We start from the raw sequence: 24,331 nt of genomic DNA on the forward strand, positions 1-24,331 counted from the left end.
AAAGGAAAAAATAAAATCTTTAAAAAAAAAAAAAAAAAAAAAAAAAGTGAGATAAATTCTAAACAGATTTGAATGCACAACTCTAAGAAGACCCAAAAAAACAACTGCTGACTGAAAAAAACCTTGATTTTTACTACAAAAAGATCTTAGGTTATTAATGGGGCTACAACCTCACTGATGAAAACCATTAAACAGAACCATCAGACTGGCCTGGTACCTTTTAGGACATAGTAGCAAACCATCTAGCTAAAGATTACTAGGTCCTAGACCTAGAATCACTCGCTGTCTCTACATTTAAAAATGTAAATCTAACATATACTAAAAGATTTATAAAGCAAGCTTAATTACAGCATAGGTAAACAACATCATTAAGGCCTGTACATAACTGCTGAGCTCCCCAAGGGCCAGAGGACAGGGCAAATAGGACTAGGAAGAAGTCCTACTTACTGCTTTGTTTACTTTACTATTTCCATTTGGTTCTTGTTTGGTACTTCGCATTTTCATTCCTTCTGTAGAAGAAAAAAAAAAGTAGATTGGTTAAATCCGTCAACAGACCTGCTATGATTGCAAAAATGGATTCAGAGCTTTATTTGAAGCTTAGTGACAGTGAATTATACAACAGATGTTTCTCCATCTTTACATTTATGCTGGAAAGTTCAAAGCCAAATTTTCATCTCATCTCTAGTAAGCAAACTGGACATTTAATGTGCAATTGTTTACTGAATTTACCATGGCTTCATCTTAAGATTCATACTCTTATTTTCGCTTTCCCTAATTTCACCACACACCAAACTAAGCAACAACACAGTTGTAAAATAATAAACAATGCACTTACATCAAAGTATCTTGATTTTGATACTTGAAATGTTATACTTGCTTTACTCTTTCTAAAAACCAGAAAAGAATATGTAAAGCACAAATAAAAGGTGAATTTTATCAGTACCAAAGCTTTCTTTCAGCATAGGTTCCTTTTGCTCATCCTCCTCCTCTTCCTCCGACAATGGTGAAAAGGCAAACCTGACAGAACAAAGGTAGAACAGAAGGAAGGGAATCAGAAAAATACAAAAGCTGCTCCACTGTCTGGACTTCATGGGACTAATTATTGAAACTGCAATTACGGTCATTCATAACATCAGTTTAGTGAATAATAAAATAATTCTTCCCCTTCAGAAAGCTCTCAATTGTCTATACGAGCAAGGGCGAAGCAGCACAGGATCATACTATGAGTGCAGACTCAACCACGTAAAACCTGTAACTTCAGACAAGTTACTTATTCTCTCTATGCCCGTTTTCTGGAGGATAATAAACATTACTCATAGACGTGTTTTGTGAAAAGTAAGTCATTTCAAAAAGGGCTTACTTACTGACACATAGTAAGCATTCAATAAATGTTCATTTACAAGCATACGTATCACACAGAGGTAAGAAAGTTCTCATGAAATTAAAAAACTCAGCCTTCAAATTGGTAGTTAAGAGATGGAAGTCCTGATCTTGTGTGTTCCAGCCAATTTAAAATCTCAGTTTCCAAGTGGGGAGCTGAGAAGATGAAGGCCTGATCCGGTACATCTCAGATATTTTTCTTTCACAACTTCCAAGAGACTCAGCAGAGCAGCTGCCAGAAAGGTAATTTCTAGACTGCACGAGCTGTGAACTCACTCTGCGCTCACTGTTGCCTAGGATTTTCATTCTACCTTGTTTTTAAATCTCCCTTTCATGATTAAAAAAAAACTCTTTATAAGCTAGGAATAATAGAGAACACCTGTAACCTCTTAAAAGGTAACTAACAAAAATGCACAGTAGGTATCAAAGTTAATGATGATAGACGAGAAGCATTTACTCTAAAGCCAGAATAAGTTGAGGAGGCCCAAGGTCATCGCCCCAGTTCAATGTTATACAGGTGGGCCTTGCCAACACAAGGATCAGAAATGCGGCAACAAGACTATTTGGAAAGAAAGGAATAACATGGTCATTACTTTAGATAACAACCAATCTAATGAGAAAACGTAGAAATTACCAGAACAAGATAATGTAAGAGGGTTGATGGATATGATAAATATACAAAAGTCAACAGCATTCCTACATATTTGAGAAAGCCACCCGTATTATTTTATTATTATTTCTTTCTTGAGGAAGATTAGCCCTGAGAAACTGCTGCCAATCTTCCTCTTTTTGCTGAGGAAGACTGGCCCTGAGCTAACATCCGTGCCCATCTTCCTCTACTTTATATATGGGACGCCTACCACAGCATGGCATGCCAACCGGTGTCATATCTGCACCTGGGATCTGAACCGGGGAATCGCAGGCTGCCGAAGCAGAACGTGTACACTTAACTGCTATGCCACCGTGCCAGCCCCCACCCATATTATTTTAAAAGGTTGCATCCATAAGAGCTGTAAAATTTTTTTTAATTTAAATAAAAGTTACAAAACGTAATTGAAGCATTGAAAAAAATTAAAAAATGGAGAGAGATACCATATTCAAGGATGGAATTATCAAAAAGATATATAATTTCCCTAATCAATCCATTAATTCAATTAAATTCCAATCAAATCTGGTAAGGTTTTCCTAGAATTAAACAAGCTAAATTTCTGATTAAAGAGCAAAGACCCAACAGCAAAGGATTTTAGGAAGTACATCAGGCATGCTCCCTTATTTACCCACATAAATGCTTATGTTATCAGAGACGTCAACTGAAAGGGACCTTATGTTAATTAGTTCAACTCCCCATTACAAGAAAAAGAAATTAAGGCCCAGACAAATGAATTTTTTGGCAGCATGCCAAAAATTACAATGCAAGTGAATAGGACAGCTGAGCCAAAAACCCATCTCTCTGGATACCAGACCCAGGGAGTGTTCCTTCCACTATATGACAAGGCCATGACACTGTCATCCATTGAACCACACCTAATTGATGACATGGCCATTCAATGGTTAGCAGCGTAAATAAGAAGTGTCCAAGAACCTCTGGTTGTTTGCAGATGGTCGCCAAAGAACCATGATGACAAAGAGGATCATGGAGAACAGCAAGCGCCAGATGGCATCATCCACCCACAGCTCCCGCCAATCCTACCAAAAGAGGGAGAAGTACAACATTTATACACATTATCTTAACCCTTTGTTTACAAAGCCCATGGCATAGAACAAGAATCACTTATTCATTCAACTTTTATTTACCAAGAGCCTGCTATGTGCTTGGCACTGTACTGAGGGCTGGGGATACAAACTGAATGAACACCACAGTTTCTCCCCTTGTAGTGTTTATTGTTGCTAAAGAAAAGGCACCAACTGAATGCAGCACTTGTCAATACTTCATTATAGCTCTGAGAATCTTGAGGGAAGGCTTTTTATACAAGGTGAAAAAGAGTAACATTAGGTTATTTCTTTTTTATACTTTTCATTTTATTTATTTTCACCAAAATAGAGCCTTAGCTGCTTCCAAAGAAATGCTATTGGACACAGTCTTTGTGCTGTCATCTTAAGGACACGGCTTCTAGTCAGATTAGCATTATTCACACATATTTAATGTTTAGGACTCTGGATTTCTTGTTCAAGAGTTTTTAGTTAAGGCAAGATTGGGTTATGACAGACTACGGTTATCACTATAAAATTCTCTCTCACTATTGGGATTTATAGTCAGACCCTCCACACAAACAAAACACACCTACCACACCAAGCACTGTGCTCACACAGAAAGAACACTTGGGAGGGATGCATTCTGACCCTCCAATAGAGACCTAGGCCTAACTTTTTACTAGGTGTGAACCTTACCATGGTCATCAGCATCATCACGTGTGTACAAAACAGCACACTATTCATAAATGCACTGTTTATAACTCACCGACTGACACGTCACTATCCTGAACTTCATGGTTGTCCAGATGATAAACACAATAGATGCTAACAAGAAACAAAAAACCTGGTCAGAGCATCAATCTGGTTTACACCTCAATTAAATTCTCTGATTCTGGTTATGAGGAATTCCACACATCCCTAACCAATACATAACAATCATTTCCTATCAGTTATTTTAACAAATTTATTCAACACAAATTTACCTAACTATTATAAGCAAGGCCCATGATACGTACTCTTGACAACCCTTTCTATACTTAGTTTTGTTGACCATCTGGCTACTTCAGTAACCCTGAGAATTGGAAAAGGTGGTACTGGAAATACAGCTTTTTCTAGCATTATCAGTAACACAATTTTTTTCCTTTCCTTTATCCTTAGTATACTAACACTAATTTTTCTTTGGCTGGTCAGATGGAAAAAAAAGGTGGATAAAATGACGGCAAGACAGAGTTGTTTGTTGGTTCCAATCACAGTCCAATCACAATCCAATGCCAATCACAATCCAATAGTGAGGCCAGACCTCACTAGTCTTGGTACCATGGCCAAAAGGCAGGCAAATTAGCCTACTGTGGCTATGGTCTTTCTAATGCTGTATTTTATGCAGGCTTAGTGACATAGGTAAAAGCAATTTAATAGCCATGTGCCCTGATCTAAAATTCTATAGCTATTTATTGAAACCAAATAGGCAAGTATTAATGTCTTCTAAAAGGAATCTAAATGCTATATGGCACTCAAGCTAATTTGCCTCAAGAAAAAGAATTCAGACAGGAAAGGGATAGACTAAGAGTTGAAATTATCTGTGGTCTATTTTCAGTTCCTAATCTTTTTTGAACCTCAAACCCATTTGAGAATTTGACAAAAGTTAAAGTTACCCAAGTGAAACGTACAAAATGTCCTATGTAATTTCAGAGAGCCCACCTATTGCCTCTCAAGTTAAGAATCTCTGTTCTAAAAGGATCACATTTAAACAGCAGGAAGAAAGTCCCTGACTTACCTGCCACTGCCAAGATAAGCGTGTTGGTGAAATGTCGGTACAAAGAGAGTTTTACAATGTTCCTCCGAAGTTTCAAGAGCTTCATTGTTTGAGTCAGGCTAATAAATATGTGTTTGCAGGTCAAGGAAATCAACATTCAGAAAAAACAATAAGCTAGTACATTAATGCTCAAGTTTCTTTGAGGACCTGGGGTCAAACTGATAGAGCTATGGATCCCAGAGGCCTTACAGTTCTCTCATTCTCAATCTCACAAACACCGCAAGCCTCACCATGATTAACAAGAAAGTCTTCATTTTCAATAAGACTTGAAGAGAAGGCAGAATCAGGATAAAGTAAGAATGCAAAAAATAAGAAGAAAAAAGAAAAGAAGAAAAATATATTTTAAAAAAGAGAGAAATAAAGACAGGAAGAAGCTTTCTAGAGAAACAAAGATGAAAAAGAAAGACAAATGGAAGAAAATGGAATGAAACTGCATAACAGGCAAGGTAATAGGAGTTAACACCATCTGCTCTCTTCCTTTAAGGTTAAGTGGTTCTCTTCTCACTGCCCCAGCTAACCCAGGCTACAGTCAGAAATACACTCATGCCCACGCCCTCCCAGAGTTCTACATTCGGTCCCTTTATGCCATGTTACGGAACCTGCCATCAGCTGCCTGAGCTATCCTGAATTGAAAGGACAGTACAATTACAATTGGCAGAGAATCCCAGGCAGTTTGGCTCTAAAAGCAACTAGTCTCCATTTTCAGAACATTATTCCCAAGTAGAAGTTGCCAGAGAAAGACAGGAGGGGAAATGACGACTACTAAAGACAGTATCTGCTCTCATGTCCAACTTTTAGAATAAGGAGCAGACATGAAAACACATGAGTCGGAGCTTGCTTCTGCCTTTGATAGAGCCTTAGCTGCTACCTAGTCATTGGGTTATCTTTACTGTATGGTCCATCCCACCTCCCTCTCTCCACTCCTCCCAATACTCATAGAGGTTCACAAAGCACATTTGAAAGATAGCGCCCTGGAAAAACTTGGAGCATTTGGACCCAGGACCCTTCAACTTCAAACATTTTGACATATGATAACCCACAAAATTGCAATTCTGTTTACATTCAGCTTTTCATAACAGTCAAGTCTATCAAGACAATAATATTGCACAACTGCACACAGAACCAAGTACACAAAAACCCAAACAAATTTTTTAAAAATCCCATAAGAGTCCAGAAACTTGAATTCTTCATTCAACCGGCCAAGTCCCTAATAAACAAATGTTTAATTTTAAGAAACAGAAGAAAAAGATTACTCAAAAACTTAGTTATCTGCAGGGTGCCTTTGCCTGTAAATGAATCAATATTTATTTAAAAGAATGGAAGTCTTCAGACAATCCTAAGTCAGTTTTTGAATGAGGGTACAAAACACTTAACCCTGTGAGGGTTAAGATCTGCTAAACCTATACAGAATTTTAAGAGAGTCAAACAACCTTAGCTAGTTCCTGAAAACGCATTTTAAGAATGAAAATCTTTTCAGAATTTTCAAAACATGTAATAACTGCTAGAGGCTGAAAGAAACAGCTGGACCACGGCAGCCAGTGGTTCTACCCTAAGCGGGGGCACAAACAATCCAAAATGGAAGTGAAACGCTCATTTAACAAAAGAAAGCCAGAAGTTTTTATCTTGTGCTCAGTCCACAGTCACCAACTTCTGACGTAATTTTAAAAATCAAATGCAAACAAAAAACTGCTTACCTGAGCCCTCAGACTGTTAGCCTGAAAATACCCTATTCCTCAGACTAAGGAGTAACCAACAAAACTGGTAAAAACCCTTTGCAAAAAGATCGATGGAAACCCATCTCCAAAGGGAAAAAATGGACCGCCATCAAGCCAATGAGAAGGATATCCACCAGCAGAGGGCAGTGTCTAGGAAAGCCAAGGGGATAAAGGCCAAGGAAGCAAGATCAGTCTGGGCCTGCAGACAAAGAAAAAGAGGTGGTGAAAAAGAGATGTCCAGACAGGCACAGAGAAGAAACCAGCACACGATTCTACATTTAATCATCTGGAATGGTTTTACATTTGAATTGAAAGAAAATAAAAAGGACTAACACTTGGCATCTACATCATTCTTCCCTTCTGACAAACCATCACCTGAAACATACAGCTATAAGCATTTCACACACACCGTCAATTATACTCTCAATGCAATGAAACATGCTGCTAATAAGAGGCAACCACTGTTCCTAGCATGCTAAGATCCACGTTAAGAAGTGACCATACCTAAAAGTATGGTGTTATAAGACCCCATCCCATCCTATCATTTCCTATCATTGAGAGTTGGGGTACAAGTCTTAAAAAGATCCTTCTCATATTTAAAATTACTGCACCATTAATATACTAAGAACAACTAATTTCCAGAATTGTCAAATAATGTAATTTTACAAAAAAGAGCTCACCCCAAAATAAAATGTAAGGCAAGTATCTGTCCCAAAAACTGTGCTGTTTTTTCCCAAAAGTTTATATATATGTAAGATGTTATTTATATAACCCTAATTACCCAGTCACCAGGGCATCTGAAAGGATATCCATAAAATAATACAGGCATCAATTGCTGAGAGGGCCACGTTTACTATCAGAGCCAAGGGATAAGAAAAATACTACAGCATCAGAAGAAAGAAAATGAAATTGACAGAGGGTTAAAGTTGCTAAAAGTCTAAGGAAATTACATACAGAGGACAGTGTGATTTGAAAAACAAATTTGCATCCATAAAGTGTTTTACTTAAAGGTCGATTTATTGCAAAACTTATTGAGCCCAGTTTTCTTGAGGGCAAAGTCAAGTTTGTAGCATTGATCACCCTGAATCTAACAGGTTATTGCAGAGAGTGATTTTTTAATAAATAAGAAAATAACTGGAATGACCTAGGTAGGCCCACTTCGTCCTCACATTAATCCAGCCCTAACATAAATTTCTTTATCACTTATATCTCAGTGCTTTGGTTTCCTTCCCTGACAAAGGGTATAATTATGTAATTCTCGAGAATGATGTGAAATTAACTAGATGCATTTTATGAAAGTCTTTGAAAGTCAAGAGCTAGTTAAGCAAAGAACACTGTCACTTTAAGACAAAAATTAGATTAACTAGCAAGTGCATGATTACAATGTTTGCCACTTATACAAGAATGGAGCCCACTGTCCAGGAGGAGGAACTAAGTGAGCAGCAATTTGTGAAGAGGTGGGAAAGCATTCATTCCTGATCACAAATTAAATTTATAAAGCTCTAATAGATAAATTAAAAGGAAAAAATTAATCATACATACATTTTGAAAGTGAGAGGCCAAAGGTGACTCAGAAGCAGTAAAGAAGCCCATGGACATTCCCAATTCACCCCCTCAAGACAAAAAGAAGACATCTGAACTGACCACAAAAAGTTAGATTAAGCAATACTGACCCCAGTAACTCTGAGGACCCCTTCCATGCCAGAGAAAAAAAGATAGAGGGCTCCAGCTACCACAACCTTGTGAAGAGTGACTCCAAGGCGAGGCCTGAAGAGAAAGCAGAGAGAGAGTTGAGTACAAATGCAACAAACCCCAAGACAAGCTAAGTAACAGGAACTCATGTTGATTAATACAGGCCAACAACTTAACAGAGAAAAGACATACTTGATTCACCTAAGAGAAGAAAACTCAAAAAAAATACGGTCTCAAACAAGATAGTGAATACTAGAAGTTTAGAGCTGGTCTCTGGTTATCACATTTTAAAAAAACTTTTCATTGTAGAGAACTTTGAAACACAGTCAACAGTATAATAGACCCTATACTGCCATCATCCAGTCCCAATAACCGTCAATCTTTGGCGAGTCTTGCCCCATGTGCACGCCATCCACTCCCCATCCTCCCATACTATCTTGAAGCAAATCCTAGACAGCATATCTTTTATTTGTTATATATATTTCAGTATGTGTTTTTAACAGACTTTTAAAAAACATAACCAGAATACCATTATCAAATCTAAAAATTTTAACAATTGATATAATCAAATATCCTATTAGATAAATAGTACATTTGCAAGTTCAAAATCCAACAAAATATGAAAAGTTTTTTAAACAGCTTCTGTTCAAAGGAGGAAAAGTCTTAGATCCTTGATATTCAAAATACTACTTAATAGAATCTACATTTTAACAAGATTCATTAGTGTATTATAGTTTGAGATGCAATGCCTTAAATCATGTCTACCTAAGCCTTAGCAATATTTGTTCTTATATTTTATGTCATACAGTAGAAAAGCTCTCTATGCGCAGGGATTTTTCCTCCCTACTGGTGTATCTTAGAAACCTAGAATATTTCCTGGCATATAGGAGGCACTCAAATATCTGTTAAATGAATCAATTTTAAAAATGAAAATCCCCCATTCCCCTCATCCCAATTAAAGCAAAACTCCTTTAAATGAATGAATCATTTTTAAAAATTAAAACCCGTCATTTCTTTAATCCCACTTAAAGCAAGACTCCTTGAAGTAACTGTCTACACCTGGCTAGTTCCAATTCGTCTTCTCCTATTCTCTCTTGAGCTCACTCCAATCAAGCTTTTGTCCCAGCACTTCACCAAAACTGTCTTGTTAAGGTCACTACTATCTTCCACGTAGTTAAATCCAACGGTCAATTCTCAATCCTCTTGTCTGACACAAATAATCACTCCCTCCCCGAAATATAGTCTTCAGATTTGCCTCCTACTGTACTGGTCACTCCTCGATTTCCTCTGCTCTAATTCTACTTCATATCACTGTATTAAAGTAACAGAAAATGTTCAAAGGCTTAGTCTTTTGACCTCTTTTCTATATACACTCACTTCCATGGTGCTCACATTCAGTCTCATGGCTTTACACATCTACATTCTGATGACTTCTCAAATTTGTACCTGCACCCTAATCTCTCCACTTTACTTTCCTTTGGATATCTAACTGAACTGCTAATCTTGCTTCCGCTCCAAACTTATTTCACCTAAGATCTTCCTGAACTCGGTAAATGTCAATTGCATCCTTGCACTTGCTCAGCCCAAAACAGTTGGCAACATCCTTGATTCTGCCTCTCTTCCACATCACACATTTGATACATCAGCAAATTCCACCGGCCCTACCTTAAAAATATATAGAGAGTCTGACCACATGTCAGCATCTCTTCCCCTGGGTGTACGCGTAGTTCCCTCGCCTCCTTGAGACCTTTACTAAATGTCACTAAGTGAAGCCTTCCTTGCCACCCCATTTACAACTGAAAGCTCCACTTCCTGCCCAGACTCGATACCCTTTCCCTGCTTTATCCGCTCCATAGCACTTACCACTGCCATATCAGATATTTTATTCACTGTTTTTTGTCTGTGTCCCCTCCCTCCACAAATGTGAACGCCAAGAGTTCTGTTTACTTGCTGTATTACCTGAGTCTAGAACAAAGTCCAGTATATAGAAGGCACTCAATAAAATTGTTTTGAATAAAAAAATAAATTATTTTCAGACTATTAGAGCAAGAATGCTCTTCCTATAAAAAATTTGATTTGAAAAAATATTTTGGAAGAGTAAAGTCACTGTAAGTTTACTCTAAAAGTGTGCTATTTCAATGTCATTCACTACACTGCGGATTTTCCTGCAGGTGCTTCTTGAGTTCCAAGAAGTAAAATGAAACACAACATTTTTCCAACTTCAAATCCACAAAATTTCAGATACTTGTCTTATCTCAGAACTACTTCTAATATCAACTCTTTCAGAATTACAATGGGAACCGGAAATACAGTTTCAATTTGATCAGCATTGTAATATGCTCTTCCATATAGGAAGTTAATACTTACTTGACTATGCCATATCCCAAACTGACTATGATGACCAGAGTTCGAGCCAGTGAGCGTTTAACTGCTGAAAGCAGCTCTGCAAGGATCAGGGCACCTTGAACTATGAGAGAAAAGGGGGGAAAGGTGCTATACTCGAGGTTTGGGAAAAGGTGCGATTCTACAACCAGAAATGTAGATCTCACAACAAGCAATGGTATGAGTCCTACTAAAAACTAATACTTCTGCAATTTTTACAAGTATACATGCTGATCTCACTTATCTCACACATGTGAACAGAATCTGGGCGTGTGCAATTCACCTTCTCTCCCTACTCCCCATTTCACTAAAACCTTAGCAGAATACCTCACCCCACGTGGACATTTACAACATCTAGGAAACTTCTCCCCTATTTTTAAAAACTGCGAAATATACGTATACATAGAAAAGCACAAAACACATACACAAAGTTTTCAAATCATTTTCATCTGAAATCACATCTACTATTTTCAAGCCCTTTCAAAGACAGGGAAAGATCTAATTAGTATATTGCAACAATAATCAATAATTAAATGGTCTCATGAGAGAGAACCAAAGTTATCACAAAAACTTCAGTACAAAAACATTTCTCTCATTACTTGTTCACCTTAATAATCTTGAAGCACCCTATTTTCTTGGTATTAGTGTATTTTACCAATTCTCAGATGCACTTCCCCCCATGTTATCTTTGAAATCAAAGTGTGTCTTACAGTCAACAGCATCTTACAATTAAATTGACAGTATTTGTTTTCTTTCTTAGATGTATACAATAATGGTGTCTTAAAAATCAAGGGCAATTCAGATTTAATGACGATAATAATCTTTCCAAAAATGGCCACTACTGTTCTAACTTTCGTGAGTTATTTCAGTAGAATCATTCAAATCACTGAAACCACAAGTTATGAGATTAAAAACAAAAGTCACAATCATAGTGATTCTGCTTAAGTTTTTCTAATTAAGTAACTGAAAAGTTAAACCTACTTAATGACTGCTGACCTTAGGGAAATTGTCACATGTCTCACCTGCCGATCACACAAACTGGCAAACATTTTATGGTTCCGTACCAGATTCTCCTTTGTATCGGATGTTCTGAAATTCTGCATAGAAGACAGCTTTCTCAAGCATTCCCAGGAAGATGACAGCACCAATCCAAAACTGAATTCTCAGGAGATCTCTCCAGTAGCAGGCAGACCATGCCAACCACAGAACACCAAACAGGACATATACAATACACATCACCATGAAAAACTGTCATCCGAGTGGGTAGGAGATAAAAAGGAGGATTAGGGCCAAGAGCCAATTTAGCGTCAATATATAGTCTTAACACACTATAAAATATACATTTTATACATTCTACTTTAAAAATAATTATTTTATTTCTTTGGAGTTCAATACTAACATGAAAAAACTGTCTCCTCTTGAGCAGAGAGAGACCACCTCAGGACCTGTCAAAAGCGACCACTCTTCTGTACTAAAAGAGCTTTTTCAGCTCACAGTCTAAAATTATATAAATGAAGACAACACTGAAGAGGAAAAAAGGCATGGCAGGGTTAGTATATAGTTGAAGGTAACAGAAGAGGACAAAATAAGAAAACTATGAAAGGGAAAGGTAGAAGGAAAAAAAAACAATCATGAGCAAAGGAAATCTGAAAATAGATTAAGGATATTCCCAGACATGGACACAGATACACACACTGAAAAGGAGAAAGCAGCATCATTTAGGTACTTTAAGTGGGATCAGAAACTATGGGATTGTAAGCAGTGCCCTTCTTAGAGAGAGTGTCAGACTGAAATCATCTTTGAAGTACTTTCTGACTCTAAAATTCCACAAGTCATCAACCCCTTCATTTTACAGACAAGAAAATGAAGGCAGAGAGGGGTTCACTGACCCTCCCAAGATCACACTCTAATAAGAAGTAAAGAACTGAAAGCCATACTTTCTGAACTGTTCAGGTACAATTCTTTAAAAAAGAATATTGCTACAAAACACGGACAATCTTTCAACTAAACTCATTTAATGTTGAGGTTAACAATCTAAGTTCACTTACAATCATCAATGGATAATCTTCAAGCGTGAGGTATTCATAGGGACCCTTCACTTCAACAGTCACTGCCAAAAAACAGTCCTCAGAATTAATGTAAAGGAGGCAGAAATTAAACAAAAACATTACGTGACATTTGTCTGATGAAATTAATGAAAATTCCATTGGGTCACTTATTTTTAACCACTTAAATCTTGGTATTACATTTATAGAGCACTTTGAAATTCACGCAGTGTTCCCATGGTTTGTGCTATGTCCTGCACAGGCCTCCATGCCTATGCTCTAGGGAGTATCTTAACTGGAAAAGCCCTTTGTTCCCATAGTCACATCTTTAAAGATAAGATTGAATGTATTTCCTCCACAAGGCATCCTGTGAGCTGCCCAACTGGAACTACTCTGCATCTCCTCTAAATTCCGAACATACTTCATATATACTTTTTCCTACAACACATCACTAACATGCTTTAACAAGTACCAGACTTCATTCCTTCATTCTGCCATCCTCTTTGTTGTCCATCTCTCCTTACCTATGTTTTCCTATTGCTTTAGTATTTTTTTTACCTACTTCAATTTTATGCATTATGTAACTTTGCTACATTAATGTATCATCTTTGGAAGGTGCTTAATAATAACAAAGTGTTTAATAAAGCAGAACAAGTGACAGTAACAAGAACCTGAAAGACACATCTGCCTTACTGAAGCAAACCTATGACTATTTTAAAAATGTAACTGATAAAACTATTTGGATAAATTTCAGATATGATTAATAAATAAAAACAGATTTATCTCCAAAGACACAGTAATAAGTGCCTATTCAACAAAAATTTCCTACTAATTTTTATCAGGCAAAAAGGACATACCATTATTAAAAGTAAATTTGGTCAAATACTTATGTGAACAAAAGGAGCATCCCATAATACCAATCATAAAAATTTCACAGCAGAACTGGTTATTAAATCTATACATTCTTAATTTGATAAAAGAGCAAATAAAATAATTGGTGATTATTTGTCACATTCTTTGCTTACTCTATGCCAGGGGTCAGCAAAATATAGCACACAGGCCAAATCCAGCCATCCCCTTTTCATTAATACAGTTTTACTGGAAAATAGCCATATCCACTCACATACTGTCTACGGCCCCATTTGCACCTAACAGCAAAGTTGGGTAGTTAAAGTACAGAGAACATTTACTATCTGGATCTTTAAGAAAAAGTTGGCTAACCCCCACTCTATGCTAAAATACAACATACATTTACTGAGCACTTATTATGTGACACACACCACGGAAAACACAGGAGTTGGAAAGATGAGTAAGACGTTTTCAACCATCTAGTGGATTACCATCTAGAGGGGAGAGGAAGTTGCAAACCAACAGAGAGAACTGTCCCTCTGAGCCAGACCCAGAAGGATGAGTGCATATTTTCCAGGACAAAGTAAAAAGCCATCTGCGTAGAGGAAATGACATAAACAAAGACAGGTGTGAGAACGCACGTATATTTAAAGTACACGTAGTCTGAGACTGCACACAGTAGCATATAGTAGTCTTCTGAAACAAGGCAACAAAAGGTAAACTGGGACAAGTTGTAGAGTTTTATAAGCCTTGCTGTAGAATATGGACATTTTACAGGTAATGAGGAGACATCAAAGGTTTTAATGAAGGAAAGATTAGAAGACTGTTTTAGACAAAGAATCCTAGGACTTTAATATGGTGTAGTTAACTCCAGCCTTTAAAGTATCTTCTTAGCTCAAAACAACAGATGAATAAAACGAAAAAAGAGAGAATCAAAAGGACACAAGCTTGAAAACAAGATAAACATCTCCAAATATCAAAACTGAACAGAAACTCAGAACAGTGCACGGTTACGTTGGACTCTGGGCCCAAAAGCAGGCTATGGGAATTGAGAGGGCAGTTCCGGTGAGATTACCAAAACCAGGAGGATTCTAAGAAAAAGGGGATGAGAGCCAGATGTGATGCATGAAGAGGCAGAAGTGGAGTGGAGCAGGACTTCTCCTGCTCCCTTTCCAAAGCAAGAAGGTTGGACATACATGTTGGCAACTGCTCCTTGAGACTATTACTCATTAGAAAGCCCTGGGCCTAGAAATACAGGAGAATACACATGTCTTGAGTCCAGAAACTGTGCCAGGCAACCCAATGGTTTGCCTAGATCTGCTATATCCCACATTACTATGGAACATAAGACTCACCTCTGGATTGCGAATTAAGCATTCAATACAAGAAACCATAAAACACAAAAGTTTAAAGTTAAGTCAAATCAAAGAAATGATAAAGATAAAAGTAGAAATTTATGAAATAGACAAAGAAATAGTTGGGAAAATTAAAACCAAAAACTGGTTTACTGGGATAAAAATAGGGTAAAATCCCAGAAAGATTTTAAAAGTTAAAAAGAGGGGGCCGGCCCGGTGGCGCAGCGGTTAAGTTCACACGTTCCGCTTCTCGGCAGCCGGGGGTTCACTGGTTCGGATCCCGGGTGCAGACATGGCACCGCGTGGCAAAAGCCATGCAGTGGTAGGCTTCCCACATATAAAAAAGAGGAAGATGGGCACGAATGTGAGCTCAGGGCCAGTCTTCCTCAGCAAAAAGAGGAAGATTGGCAGTAGTTAGCTCAGGGCCAATCCTCCTCCTCAAAAAAAAAAGTTAATAACCATTAATAACTTTATGCCAATTAATCTGAAATCTTGAATAAAATGGACAATTTCTCAAAAAAAACCCCAAAACAACCCTGATTCAAGGAAAAATAGAAAAACTAAAAACAAAATACTTATTACCATTAAAGAAAATTAATCAGTTGTTTATAAAATCTACATAGGAGAGAAAAAAAAAGATTACACCAAAATACTAGCATAAGTGAGTTCTACCAAACATTCAAGAAATGGATAATCCTATCCTTACAAAAACTGTCCCAGTGAATATAGAAATAGGGGACATTCTCTAATTCATTGTATCAGACTAGCATAGCCTGGATGCCAAAACCTATAGGTGACAGCACGAGCAAAGAAAATTATAGACCTTCTGGAAAACAGAATCCAGTTGTGTATATATATGTGTGAAAGGGGTGTGCTTGTGTGTGTGTGTCAAAACCAAATAGTGGCATCTCAGAAATTCAAGAATGGTTTAACACGAGAAAATCAGTTAATATAATGCACCACATTAACAGATTAAATGAAGAAATCTATATGATCATTTTTATCAATATAATCAAAGCATTTGATAAAACTGACCATTCATTCTTTTTTGTTTTTTTTAATTTGGGGGCATCTTATCTAAGATATTTACATTTTAATGAGACAGGTTTAAACTACATTTTCTTTCTAAGTCCTTATGTTGTGTTGATACAAATGCTATGGTAGATTGCCTTCCCTTTTCATTAGAATAGACAAACAGTGTAAGATAGGGGACATGTGTTTCTTGAAAAGTTGTTAAAACTCAATGCTTAAAATGCCTTGGGGTGCGATGCCCTTACTGTGGAAAAATTACGTTTCATTTTTCTTAATTTTTTCAGGCACATTTTTAAAAAATATAATCAATTTTGGCAATTAATATTTTCCAAAAGATTGAGAATTTAATCATTTTTTAAAATATTGGAACAAGGTTAACATATTACTTTAATCTCTTTATTGGCAGTTTATTTCTAACATTATTTGTGTTTTTAATCTTACGTTGAACACTCCTGCCAATTTTTTTGAAAAATTATTTTCAAAATTTTCTTCATCATTCCTATTATTTCTTGAACATTCATTCTTAATACTAAAAAAAAGAAAGAAAAAGAGAAATACACTTAGTAAACTGGGAATAGACATGAACAACCTTAACTAAATAAAGAATACTTTGAAAAATCTATACTAAACATCACACTCAATGGTGAAATGTGCCAATATTGCCAGTGAAGTCACAAGCAAGATAAAGATGACCACCATCAATGTTTCTATTTGAGAAAACAGGGAAGGGAAGAAAACCACGGAGGAGAAGGAAGAAACAAAAAAAGAAACTATAGGAAATACAAACCAGTTAGCAGTTATTGCAAAATTTCAGACTCCATGAACTGAGCAGCAAGAAAAGGAGAACACTAAGAAAAATTGAGATATTAAAAAATTACCAAAGTCAGGTAATTTAAAAATTTTGGAGTTTTGACTTGGTAACCAAGTCTTAACAAGTCTAATTCAGAATACTGAGAAGATCATACGAATTAAAAATTTAAAAAGCAGGAGGATCAAATGAAGGAAAATGAAATCTAGTATCTGTGATATATGACGAGAAAGCAACGTGAAATGCCTAAGACTGTGTCTGGTACATACTGGCTGCAGAAAAATGTTAATCTCTGTCTCAATTTTTCTACTTCACAACCAACGTTAATTATTCCCTCCCTTCAAGCAATTTTACACTACCCACCATGCATAACACAACTAGGTAATATACAAATGGTAAAAGTAACGAAATGTACTTACTAGTAAAAAGATTAATACCTAGTAGATTGTCTTTTGAGGATGAAATGCCAATATGTACAATAAAAATGTATGGTGCGTCTTGCCAAGTTGTCAATGGATCATGCATTGCCTAGAGAGGAAAAAAAATGCATCAAATCTTCAAGTCTTAGGAATTAAGAATACAAGTTAATAATACAACATGAAAATTCTATTCCAGAATGTGCCCAGAAACATGGCTGAGCCCTTCACTTTCATTCAACAAAACCTTAGGCACAACAAACCTAACAGGCCTATTGTGCATACAACAAAGTAGGCTGGATTATAAATTACTAGAAAGTAGAACATCTTGTATCTCCTCATACACAAAAAATCACGTTTAACTTATTTATTTTTTTTTACAAAGAAAACCTCAACTAAATCATTAAACTGAATCTGTTTAACTAAACCATGCTAGAATACTAGGTTACATTTGACACAGATATCCCGAACAAAATACGGAGATAATTTAAATCACCTAAAAAGAAAAAAAACCTATGATGATGTCAGTGATTCATAAAGACCAATTCTTGAATCTAATTTCCTTTGTTCCATGCCATTCCCAAGACTACCAGAATTTCTGCTGACAAGGTCTCACACTTATATCAAAAATTTAATCTGGGCTAGTCTATGTGGAAAGCAAAAGTCACTGTCCCCCAAAGTCAAGAAAGTAGAGTTAACAGCTTCCATGTTTATAGAACTGGTTACCTGGGAAGAATCTGTTCCAAGGCCAGTTAGTCTGTGCACAGACCTAGCAAAAAGCCTTCAAAGGATTTGCTGCCATCCATGCTAGATGAACTATGGACCTCCACAAACACAAGACTAAGACACAGAGATAAAGGAGATGAACAAGGAAATAAGTGGCTGCTGCTTCTTTGTGTGTGAAAGGAGGTACTGGTACCTAGACTTGCAAGTTATTGCCTCTTCTGGTCTTAGAAGGAACTTTAACCCACAGACCTCCAGATAAGCTTCACTGATTGATCTATGAAACTCCTCAAAGTGGATAATAGATTTTGCATAATGATGCATTTTCCTGCGGACCCACAGCTTTTCTCAAATGCTCAAATTATCCTACAACCCAAGAAAACGTTAAACAAGAGTTCAAAGATTATATTCCATGATACAAATCCAAAGTGTCAAACAAAGCGGATTAAATGATTCTTCAGCTATACACTATTAGGTTATCTTAGTAACTTAAAAACATAAATGCCATGCTGAATCACACATTGATTTATCTCTGCCTGATGGTTTCTTCTGACAAAATTCAGGAGCCATTTGTGAGAAAGCTTTACAGCTTCAAAGTTATAGGTACATCACTTCCTATTCACCCACAATTAACTGAACCTTTCCTGAACTTACTTGTTTATTAACCAATAAAACTTTGGTGTAATAAGCTGCTCTGCTACTAATTTTATATATCTTTTTTTTTTTTTTGAGGAAGATTAGCCCTGAGCTAACATCTGCCGCCAATCCTCTTTCTTGCTGAGGAAGACTGGCCCTAAGCTAACATCTGGGCCAATCTTCTACTTTATATGTGGGATGCCTACCACAGCATGGCGTGCCAAGCAGTGGATGGGTTCACACCTGGGATCCGAACCGGCAAACTCTGGGCTGTCAATGTGCAAACTTAACCGCCGCACCACCAGGCCAGTTCTAATTTTATATATCTCAAAACTACCTCTTGCAAATTTCAAAAGGAATGACTAGTTTTCGTATTCCAGGATTTGACAAAGTTCACATTTAACTCTGGAATATAGATATTCTGACTCTGTAAAAATAACACTCATACGCCAGGCACTCTGTTAAGCATGTAACATTTATTACCTTCCTTAATCCTCACAACAACCCTATCAGATAGGTACTACTGTTAGTTCCTGCAACACGTATCTCAGCAGGTGAATGGATAAATAAACTGTGATACATCCAGACAATGGAATATTATTCAGTACTAAACAGAAATGAGCTATCAAGCCACAAGAAGGCATGGAGAAAACTTAAATGCATAATACTAAATGAAAGAAGCCAATCTGAAAAGGCTATGTATCATATGATTTCAACTATATGGTATTCTGGAAAACGCAAAACTATAGAGACAGTAAAAAAATCGGTGATTGCCAAGGGGCTCGGGGGAGGAGCGATGAACAGACGGAGCACAGAAGATTTTTAGGACATTATAATGGTAAATATACCACATTACTGCTTAAACCAGAAAACTGAGTTAACCAAAACATTATATTTTTTCCTAGGGGAAGGGATAGGGAGAGGCCCTTTTCTGTAATGCTTTATCAGAGCTTTAATAAAAAGGGGTGGAGGTACTGAACTTGTGAGTATCCTTTAAACAGGATTATAGAGTATTCTCCTCTTAGGCCCAATTTTCAGGAAAAATGATCAAAGGACAGATAGTTCTTTGACTTCTTTTGATTATAATCTGATTAAATATTTCTAAATATTACTTGCAGTATTCAACAGGGTCATCTCTCAGGCAGCTTTACTAGGAACAGAGCCCAAATCTTGACAGAACTTGAAAGTATGCACAGAAGACCACCGAATAAAGCACAATTACAAGGAGCCAAGATGCACAGAAATGAATGCTCAGCTTCAACAATAATTTTTTAAAAATACAATTTAATCTGACAAATAGCAAAAAATCTGTTTTAAACTATAATAGCCATTGTTGGTGAGGAAAGAAGGAAAATCAGTCTTATTTTCTTGGTACCATAAATTGCTATAGTTTTTCTCCAGAGCACTTTGACAAAATAAAAAAAAAGAATTTATAAATTGTGCATACATTTGGACCCAGCAATTCCAGCTCTAGGAATTTAGGTTAAAGAAAATATTATAAACGTGCACAAAGATATAGCTAGACCTTATATAAACCTATATAAGATATATAGCTATACCTTATACTGAAAATTTGGAAACAACCCAATGTACATCAACTGGGAATTGATCATAAAAATCATGGTTAAATGGAATAGTATGCAGCCACGAAATAAGTGAAGTAGTGTTCAATGTACCAATTTATTAAGCGAAAAGAAAAAATTACACAGCAGTATATATAATGTGATCTCATTCTGGTTAATATTCATGTGCTCTGTATAATCACAGCAAACTGCTAGAAAATAAAATTACAAAGGATTTTTGCTTTTAAGTTAAGAAGCAAAATGTTCACCAACACAGAATTCTTTTGAAACCAGAAAACAAAGAATTAAAAATAAATATATCCACAAGAACATTCACTGCAGCACTGTTTAAAACTCCAAGAGAATGAAACACATAAATGTCCAACAATAGAGAATTTGTTGACAAACTGCAATTACTCATGCAATAAAATACTATGCAGGCATTTAAATAAAGATACCATACAGTATTTACTGAGCTGGAAAGATGTCCATGTTATATTGCTAAGCTAAAAAAAAGTTGCAATATGATACATATTATAAGATTCCCATTTTTAAATAAATTAAATATAAATATGCACATAGACAAAAGACTAGAAGATGAATATATTTATAGTCTAACAGTGTGTGGTAGTATTATAGATGATTATTTTCTTCTTGTTATGTTTATGTTTTAAAAATTTTTGATAGTGAATATATACATATTAGCAATAAGAAAAAACCCAATGGATGCTGCTTTTTAGAAGAAAAAAAAAACCTAAATGAAACCTGCCATGCCAAACTCATTTTTAGATTAAAATTCTGTACAAGTATAATCAGTGCAAGGAGAGTGGGGACACTTCCAGAATGGCAGAATGGCTGAAAATGCACTCACCCATAAAAGGAACAAGAACATAAGCAAAAACAATAAAAACCAACTTTTTTGGAAGCCTGGAAATTAACTAGAGACTTGAAACAATCCAGAAGTGTTTCCTCAAGAAAAACAGCTGAATCTTAGTAAGAAAAGCAAGTTTCTGGTGTTTTTGTTCACCATAATTCCACTCCCCTCTTCCAAGCTCCTTGAACTCAAAGTCTTCGCAACTATAACAGTTGTGAAATAAAGCAGTTCGGCAGCCACTGGAAAAAACAGAACAAGTCTGGAGGTCCCCTGATAAAGAACTGCCAGAGCTGTCTGGCAGGTGCTGAAAAGCTCTACTCTCAGGGCTTATCTTCTGCAGGACCTGACTCAGAGCTCATTCAGTGGGGAGGACCCTATACTCAGGGCACTGTCAAAAACACTCAGCAGCAATTGTGAAAGATCACAGCTGCCCACGGTGATGCTCCTAGGTGGGGCTATCAAGAGGCTGAGTAAAAACTTCAAAGGAAAAATTGGAAGTGAGATGTCCACAGGGGTTTTGAAAAGCTCCAAAATATTCCTGGAAATCTAGGAGGCCAAGAGTACATAGGGCTGTGCATGTATGTGCGGGACTGTGCCCACATGCTCAAGAGAGGCCTGAGAAGGCCCTCATCAGTCACCTCTGGTTGATCTTAGGGCTCTGCACAAGATGGAAGTAAAAGTTAAGACAGACTTTTAAATTGTGAAACATGCCACAAATTGTATGATTCCATTAATACAAAATGAACAGAAATGGCAAATCCACAGAAGCAGAAAGAATAATAGTGGTTGCCTAGGGCTGCAGGAAGGGTGGAATGAGGAGTGACTGCTAATGGCCAGGTGGTTACTTTTTGGGGTGATGAAGATTTTCAGGAATTCAGTTAGACATTAGTGGTTGCACAACTTGTAAATATACTAAAAACCACTGACTTGTATTTAAAAGGGTAAATTTTGAGATACATATATTATATCTTAAAATTGTTATAAAATTAAAAACTTTCATCAGTTTTGTAAAAACGCCTGACCAAATATGGATAACTATCTTATTTCCTCTACATTTTTATCTGGTACAGTTTTAAGGAATTAGTTATTGAGAATTAGAAAGTGAATTATGAAAATTTAAGGCATTTTTCATTTACAGTTCATTTATAGTCTTAAACCTTATTTTAATCTTTCAATCTCTCTTCCAGTTATATTCTAACACAAGGCAATTTTAGATGGCAATTCTATCACAAGGCTCTTTCTTAAAAGTTTCTTCCTATTTATAAGTAATATTTATGGGGTGATAATTATGTAAACAATACAGATTGATCGTAGCAAATATGGAAAATATAGCAAACACAAAGAAGAAAAAAATTACTCATAATATCATCTAGAGACAACCATTGTTAACATCTTGGTGTACAGATTCCATTCTGAAATTTCTTTTTAAACATTAGCATCCCGAGATAATAATTTAAAATACACCAACATAAGAAAACTGAAATATGTGTTCAATGCTCCAAATTCCCTGCTATACTTACAGTTTTGTCTCCAGTAAAGGTAATATTTGTTCCATTCTCCTTAGCCTTTAAACATTAAAAAAGAAAAAAAGAAAATTAATTCAGAATTTTCATTTTACTCTCAGAAATACATAACAAGGAAAATAATTACCTCCTGTTTTTCTCCTAAAAGAGGCAATCGATGCACAAAATCCCCAGAAAAGCTCTACGAAAAAAATACAAAACTAAAATTAAAGATGTATAATAGTAAAAGAAAAGTGTAGCTCCAAATCTACAGAAGTGGTTAAAGCAAAACATAACAGCAAATAGAATAAAAGGCACTGACAGACAAAAGATTTCCAATCAACCACAGAAAAGTGAATAAACCTTGCTGGGAACTAAAATGTAATATCAAACCATACAGGCCACTCAATTTTTCTATAGAAATTATGTATCTTTAAGAATAACAAAACCTTAAATAGAAGACGTATGCTTAGGATGGAAGGATCCTCTCCTTCCACAGATGAGGAAAACGTGGCTAAAGATACAAAAAGCTTTAGATGCAGAAATGGGATTTGAACCTAAGCTTCCTAACTCCTGGGTCCACTGCTCCCTCTACCACAACACACTCCATGCCTATAAAAAACCTATACTAATTACCCTTCTTACCAGTTATCAGCAGACAAGGAATTCTCCTTCCTGAATAACCAGAGCATGTATTTCAACTCTGTTACATTAGACTGGAGGGGGAGAGGAAACCTGACCAAGAGGGGTATATAGCAAGACCCTGGAAAGATTACAGCAGATCTCAAAGTCCGTGAACCTTGGGGAACAGTATACAACAGGCAGCTTTCCATAACCAAATCCAAGAAAGGCCAACCAATCCGTCTAGCCTGGGGGATAAACCTGGAGAACCAACAGAAAACTCCCTGCTCAACATCACATTGTTCCTAGCTTTCTTTTTCAACATTCTTCCACCATTTTAAAGGTATCTTCTTTGTCCTCCAAGTCCATAAAATCTAAGCTATGACAAGAACTCAATCCTTACAGTTCAATTATCAATTGCATCATTTGCTTATCAATTACTTATTATTAAATTAAAGCCTTCTTATCAATAAACTTTACTCCTAGTAACTGGACAGAAAACCTAGCTTTCTGTGAACTCCTTGCCTTTTCAAGACAATTTGCTAAATATTCCAAAGCAATATTTAAATGCAGTCAGGACGAAGCAAAGGCTAAAGTTACAATAACTATTTTCAACACTGATGAACTACATAATTTTTTATCAAAAAACTGGTGTCAGACCCTATTTCTAAGAAAAGAGAATTTTATAATATAAACCCTACTTATATGATTACATATATGTAAGCATTAAAAATATATATTATTATTCACCTCTTCCCCTTTACTCAAAAAAAGGTGTGAAATTCAACCCTTTGATTTCAGATCTGTAGCAGTAAAACCTAAAAACACTAATTTTTCTGAGGATATATCACATGAGATGGAAAGAGAATTAAAAATCAGACGTTTCAAACATCCCTCAATAGATGAATAGACAAACAAAATGTGGTTATATACATACAATGGAATGTTATCCAGCCTTAAAAAGGAATGAAATTCTCATACATGCTATATGGATGAACTTTGAAAACGTTTTGCTAAGTGAAAGAAGCCAAACAAATATTGTATGATTCTACTTCTTTGAGTTATCTACAAGAGTCAAATTCATGGAGATAGAAAGCAGAACAGTTGTTATCAGGGACTGGGTGGAGGGCAGGGTGTTACTGTTTAATGGTTAATGAAGCGTAAGTTCGGGGTGATGGAATAGTTCTGGAGATGGCTAATAGTGATAGGTGCACAGAATGTGAATGTACTTAAC

At 36.3% G+C, this 24,331-nt stretch overlaps 1 protein-coding gene across 4 annotated transcripts in view; it reads right to left on the reverse strand.

The window, feature by feature from the left end:
* Positions 1-24,331, reverse strand: part of TMEM87A (transmembrane protein 87A) — a 36,483-nt gene that overhangs the window by 5,046 nt on the left and 7,106 nt on the right. For 2 of the 4 annotated variants that reach the window (XM_046649825.1, XM_046649809.1), the window contains exons 5-17: positions 22,625-22,678; positions 22,495-22,539; positions 17,183-17,291; positions 12,723-12,784; positions 11,739-11,922; positions 10,660-10,759; positions 8,274-8,367; positions 6,731-6,799; positions 4,847-4,955; positions 3,839-3,897; positions 2,963-3,066; positions 944-1,017; positions 448-509 (exon numbers count right to left, since the gene is read on the reverse strand). In XM_046649825.1, coding sequence (XP_046505781.1) covers positions 448-509; positions 944-1,017; positions 2,963-3,066; positions 3,839-3,897; positions 4,847-4,955; positions 6,731-6,799; positions 8,274-8,367; positions 10,660-10,759; positions 11,739-11,922; positions 12,723-12,784; positions 17,183-17,291; positions 22,495-22,539; positions 22,625-22,678 — 1,125 coding nt within the window. Of the gene's footprint in view, positions 1-447; positions 510-943; positions 1,018-2,962; positions 3,067-3,838; positions 3,898-4,846; positions 4,956-6,730; positions 6,800-7,409; positions 7,482-8,273; positions 8,368-10,659; positions 10,760-11,738; positions 11,923-12,722; positions 12,785-17,182; positions 17,292-22,494; positions 22,540-22,624; positions 22,679-24,331 lie in introns of all 4 variants that reach the window. The other 2 variants (XM_046649817.1, XM_046649801.1) reach the window with 1 other exon arrangement.

Source organism: Equus quagga, chromosome 2 (genome assembly GCF_021613505.1).
Source record: "Equus quagga isolate Etosha38 chromosome 2, UCLA_HA_Equagga_1.0, whole genome shotgun sequence".
NCBI lineage: Eukaryota > Metazoa > Chordata > Mammalia > Perissodactyla > Equidae > Equus > Equus quagga.